The following is a 6,032-nucleotide window of genomic DNA, read 5'->3' on the forward strand; positions in this document are numbered from 1 at the left end:
TCCCTGGCACCTTCTGGAAGTCCTCCCAGGAAAACGGATTCACAGTGCTCCTAATTTTAGGGGCCCTAAGGGGAGCCAGCTACATTTCCAAATGGTGGGGAGGGGTGGAGGGTGGGCGAAACGACGTGGGGAGAGTTGAATAAGGAGGAGACAGATGGTGCATGTGTTGGGGGAAGGGACCAGAGATCCTGGAAAACTTATGTTTCCCAATTCGCAAGAATGTTTCCATTTAACCACTTCTTGCCTGACACCTGATTCCACACAACAGAAAAGCAGGGAGTTTCAAGATTTGGGGCCACCTGTGCCAAAAGCCTGGCTACTCCGAGTGGACAGAGACAGGAGCATAGTAGGTAGAGGAGGAGCGGGTTTTGGCCCAGCCCCCTAGGGTCTGGGACCCAGGTGAGAGGCGGTCTCTCCTTCTTCTGGCAGGGGCAGAGTAGGGGTGGCCGGCGGCTGGGACTGTCCCACGAGGGGGCGCGTCTCGGGCCCTAGGACCCGCCCTCGTGGCGCTGCGCGCGGGGAGGGGACCCGGGAACCCGGGCGCCCGGCGCTCCGCCTCCTGTTTCCGGGGCAGCGCGGTTACCTGCACCGCCCAAGCCGCACCTGGCGGAGGCAGAAGTCACAAACCCAGCGAGCTCAGAGCTGCGGAGCGGAGAGGAGGGACGGCACCCGGCTGCAGGGAGGAGAGGGAGGCGGCGGCGGCAGCGGCGGCGTGGAGGGCGCAGCGCGCCGCGCGGCGGAGGAGGGCAGACGGCGGCGGCGGCGGCGCTCGGCTCGCTCTGCCCGGCCGGCTGGGCGCGCACCCGGGTCCAAACCGCGCCGCTGCGGGCGCACATGGCAGCGTGAGAGGCCGGCGGCGGGAGGAGCGGGCGGCGCCGGGTCGGGGCAGCTGGGCCGCATGGACAGCGGCGCCACCCCGGCCGGCCCCCAGTAGGGCCCCCTGTCCGAGGGCGCCACCCCCCCGATCATGGTGCCTCGGCGGCCGCCCGGGCTAAGAGCGGCCGGCTGGAGCCGCTGAGCCCCCGCGGCGGCCAGGAGCTGTATGGGGGAGCGCCGGCAGCGCTCGGGAAGATGCCCCGGCCGGAGCTGCCCCTGCCGGAGGGCTGGGAGGAGGCGCGCGACTTCGACGGCAAGGTCTACTACATAGACCACACGAACCGCACCACCAGCTGGATCGACCCGCGGGACAGGTAGGACCCCGGGACCCTCCTCCGTGCCCTCACACTCCCACTCGGGCCCCCACCTGCCCCTGGAGCCGCCGGCCGGGACTGGGCGGGGGCGGGGGAGCTCTGCGTGCCTCTGCGCTCTCCTCAGTTCGTCATCCCCTCTCCCCGCACCCTTCTGGAGTGCTGCTCCTGCCTCAGTGGGCTACTGAGAGGAGGCGCCTGCCGGGGAGCTGGCCCAGGCTGCCCCACAACCATCCCCAGATGGAGGACTTAGGCCCCAGCCGGCACCTGCTCGGAGTTTTGACCTTAAGCTCTAGCCCCGCCCGCCCCCTTTAGGAAGAGAGGTCGGACGGGGGCGGGGGTTGGGGGAGCGACCCAGGCGGGAGAAGCCAGGTTTTCCCAGGGAGGCTTCCCCCCAGCGTGGGGGTGGGCGGATGGGGATGGGGATGGGGAAGTGCCCAGTTTGTAATGGGTGGTCGGGACCGAGGATTCCTTGGGAGACTACAGGAGAGAGGGCACTCGGCGCCGAGGAAGGCAGCCTGGGGTGTGCTTTTTGACAGGTGCCTCGGAAGCTCCCGAGAACAGCACAGGAGCAGCCAGGGGGGCCTGGAGCCCAAGGGTGGGGAGGAAGTGAAGAAGCCGGGGGAGGGCAGATGAGGGAGACTGGTTCTCTAGGAATCTAGCAGCAACTTGGAAGCTGTTAGGATGGAGATGGAGGTGAGAGGCCTCCGGGAAAGCCCTGTCCCTTGCCTCTTTCTCCTCCCTTTCTTCCCTGGTGCGGGGAGGTGGGGAGGGCGAGGCTCCTCAGCCCTGCACCAGCGGGAACTGACCTTGGTGGGTATCAGGCCGCTGTAGTTTGAGATGATGTGCAGAGGCAGGTGGAGTGTGAGATGGCTCAGTGTGGCTCTTACCTCTCCGGACTTTCTCCCGGTTTCGGCTGGCATTTATTTGCTAACACGCAGCACATACGCACACATAGACCCTCTCCATGTACATCCTGGAGTCCCCGGACCACGGTGTTTTTGACATGGTCTGTGGTCAGAGTGTCTTGGGGAATGTGGAGTTTAAACCTGGTCTGTGACCTTGGGGGTCAGGTCCCTATAAAGAAACCAAGGTGAATTTCTTGGACTCTTCATCTTGTGTGGTTGGGATGGGGATGTCCCAGAAGTGTAGCAAGATGTGGGTTAACAAAAGAAAAGAAGCAGAAAGAAAATGAGAGTTGAGATTCCCAGTAGTTTCTGGGAGCATTTGCGTTCATTTATTCATTCATTCATTCAGCACTTCCTGGATGCCTCCTCTACACTCAGCACCATGCTGAATGCCTTATGAATGTAATCTGGAAGAGAAATATTTAATGCTACAAAGCATCTCTTAGGCAAGCTGCTTCAGCCTCTGAGCCTCAGTTTCCCTGTTTGTCAGATGAATGGTATGCTTGGAAGGGAATATTGGGACGCCTAAAAGTTGGAAGGGACATAGAGCCCAACTCCCGTTTGAAACATAAGAGAAAATGTGAAGCCCAGAGGTGTGATTTGCTCAAGTACTTTGATTTTTCTGCCATTCTGCATACCAGTTCTTCACCAGTTCTGAAGTTCTAACCTTCAAAGTTGTCATTCTGACACACTGCTTCCCACCCCTACTCAGGTCAGTTGGCGGCTTTGTTACTGTGTTGGTGAACTTGGCAGCGCCTTTTCTCCTGTTCTTTTCTCAGAGCAGACGTAAGTTCAAGTCTATGTGACCTGCCCCAGTTTAGATCCCTGCAGCTTACTGAGGCCTGTGTGCTGTTAGCAGGTGGACGTCCTGTTGGAGGGAAAGGAGCTCCCCCGCCAACACTGATAATCTTGCATCTGGGCACTTCTAATACAGCAACAGGAAGCTTCTCTCAAACAACAGTAATTCTTTACCCTTGCAAAAGGGCAAGCAAGTAGCTTCTATGAAGAACTGATAGGCTAGAACACAATCTCCCAAATTTTAGTGTTATATGGACCACCTCCATTATTTTTTTTGTTCTATCCACCTGTGCTATTGCTTACTCACTACTTGACTTTAGATCAACTCACTTTAAAAATTTTCGTACCATTTTCACAAATGGGAAACTAGTTATATCTATTGTCATAAAAGGGAAACAAAAAAGACAGGGTAAAAAAACCCAGTGTTAGTATGTATCGTCTAGGTACTATGGCCAGCCTAAGGCCCCAGTGCCTGGCCTGCTAGCCTTTGTTTTTAGGCAGATTGGCAAGCCGTGGAGAGGCAGCAGAAACATAGTGGCACTTAGGTGAGCAGCTCATCTTCTTCATCTTTTATCACTGGTTTTTTGTTGTTGTTTGTTTTGGAGATGGGGGTCTTGCTTTGTCACCCAGGCTAGAGTGCAGTGGCGCGATCTAGGCTCACTGCAACCTCTGCCTCCAGGATTCAAGCGATTCTCCTGCCTCCGCCTCCCCAGTAGCTGGGACTATAGGCACACGCCGCTACGCCTGGCAAATTTTTTGTATTTTAGTAGAGACAAGGTTTCACTGGGTTTCCCAGGCTGGTCTCAAACTCCTGAGCTCAGGCAATCCACCCGCCTCAGCCTCCCAAAGTACTAGGACTACAGGCGTGAGTCACCATACCTGTGTCACTGGTTTTTAAGCTGCATCTCTGCACCTCTTTGTCATCCCACCTGCTCTGGGCTAGTGTTGGGCCCCTGAACTTGGGGTGCTGAGGGGGTCTCAGGTCAACTGTGGGTTCATTATTGTGGCCCAGCTTTGTAAGTTTTAGAAAAGAGCTAATCGGAGGATATCTACTTGTGGTTTTCTGGAATTTCCCTCTGGCACACCTCATTTCTGCCTTTTAGTCCTGTCTGTGTGGCCTTGGGCAAATCACTTGACCTCTCTGAGGTTTGAGTACTTGAGGAGTGGGTTGTTTAGATGGTCTCCAAGGGCCTGCTAGCTCTTAGATATTATTTCAAACCCTTCTGCCTCTCTTTACCTCTCCAGACTCCTTGAAAGGAGAAGGGGGAACAGAGATGGGCTATGAGAAAAAGGAAGATGAAATTTAGCAAAGCTAAAAAGAGCCAAACTTATTTTGAGGGGTGGTGGGTTGGGGAGAAAAAATTCTGCCAAGGTAGTTCTATCCCTGCAATTGATGAATGCTATGACACAAAAAATTGCACTAAAAAAAATTCCACTCCTTAAGTGTGTGTGTGTGTGTGTGTGTGTGTGTGTGTGTGGTGTGTGTGCACATTTGCCTTGATTTTTCCTTACCTGAATCATGGAGATGCCCACCCATTCCCCTGAATTGAAAAGAAGTAAGTCAAATGATCCTTCAGTCAGAAAAGTGATTTCTTAGCCACCAAGGACAAAATAGCGTCTCTGGTTACCAACCCTAAAGAATGTCTTGGCACATTCCTCCCTCTGGGGCTGAGCTGTTTTGTGTGCTGGCCGGCCAGGAGCTGCTGGGGGTAGGGAATCCAGTTTTCAGCTTCCCTTTTCACCAGGGGGTTGGAAGAGCAGCCAAGCAGCCAGCCTTGCCAACTCTCTCCCCTTCTCACCCAGGGGAAGGCTGGGAGGCCGAAATTCCTGAGGATGGTTGTCCCAACAACCGGAGAGGGTCCAGTGGGCAGCATGGGTCCTGCCCACTGGGCCAAAGGCTCCAGCAGCACCACAGGCTTTTCCTGAGTCAAGGCCAGACTGGGAAGGTGACAGGTCCTTCGGGAATCAGGTGCTGTGGATCAGGTCTGAACAGCACCTTGGAGCCATGCTCCTTTGGCGGAGTAACTCCGGGTGCTTTTGGGAGCTCCTAGCAAAGGGGCCAGTGTCCTGTGTATTTCACTTTGTGGTATGCAAAACAAATGCACCGATTGTTCTCGGAGGAAGAATAGATCTTTGGGGCTGGCCCTCCCAGAGAAGGTTCCTGCAGCCTGATTCCTGCTTGTTGAGCGATTTGTATTCAGACAAATCTCGTAGGAACCACCTGGGAATTCTGGGCAGTTTCTGGGTCTGTGTGATAAGTACCAGAGGCCCACATAGCTGTAGCGGCCTTGCTGAGAGGATTCATCAACTTCTCTCATAACCTGAGGATCTTTTTTTGCTAACCCTGTTATTTCAGAAATAATTTATATGGTAGGAAGTCAGGTCTACAGCAGTCAAAAAGTCATAACCTCTGTCAGGTCACAGACCCTTCTTATGAGACTGATAAAGGTTCAGAACTCTTCCTAGAGAAAAGGTTTTTGCACATAATTTCAGGGACCTCCTGGACCCCAGGTTCATAACTCCTGCCATAGATAAGCTTGGAAACTGCTTGCCACCCTCGAAAGCCCTCCCATTTAGCTAGGGAGCAAATAATGATTGGGTATTTACTATATTCAGGCAGTCTGCTGAAAGCTTTACATGGGTTATCTCTTTAAATCCTCCTAAAAACCTGGAACTAGGTACAATTATTACCCATCTGAACTACCCCAAGGCGCAGGGAGGCTTGGTACAGTCCCTCAACCTTTGTGGAGCTGAGATGTGACTACTAGGCAGGCTAACTCCAGAATCCACATTTCTAACCACTGCCTCATTTTACTTCCTGCTGAGTTAGCTGCAGAATCAAGACTGCTGTTCCACTGCCTAAGGAATTTAGCCTTGGGAAATGGAGCTAGGACAGGTGTGATGTCACTTACCTGTGACCACTCTGGTGTGGCCAGGTCATGGGCAACTAGAGGGCAATTGTGGATAAGTGAGCTTTTGGCTCCTGGAATCTTGGATTTGCCACTTGCTACCTGAGTTACCTTGGCAAGTGACATATTATCTCTGAACCTTGCGTTTGTCTTCTTTTTTTTTTTTTTTTTTTTTTTTTTTTTTTTTTTTTTTTTTTTTTTTTTTTTTTTTTTTTTTTTTTTTTTTTTTT

General features: G+C 53.6%; 1 protein-coding gene across 1 annotated transcript in view; it reads left to right on the forward strand.

Moving 5' to 3' along the window:
• The first annotated feature begins 516 nt into the window (after window positions 1-516).
• The window catches only part of WWC1 (WW and C2 domain containing 1), a 189,512-nt gene continuing 183,996 nt past the window's right edge, over window positions 517-6,032 (forward strand). Inside the window, exon 1 of the mRNA XM_037740631.1 lies at window positions 517-1,190. Within this exon, the coding sequence (XP_037596559.1) occupies window positions 1,072-1,190 (119 nt within the window). The 5' untranslated portion in view covers window positions 517-1,071. The remainder of the gene's footprint in view (window positions 1,191-6,032) is intronic.

The sequence above is a fragment of the Cebus imitator genome, unplaced genomic scaffold, assembly GCF_001604975.1.
Source record: "Cebus imitator isolate Cc_AM_T3 unplaced genomic scaffold, Cebus_imitator-1.0 Scaffold86, whole genome shotgun sequence".
Classification (NCBI taxonomy): domain Eukaryota; kingdom Metazoa; phylum Chordata; class Mammalia; order Primates; family Cebidae; genus Cebus; species Cebus imitator.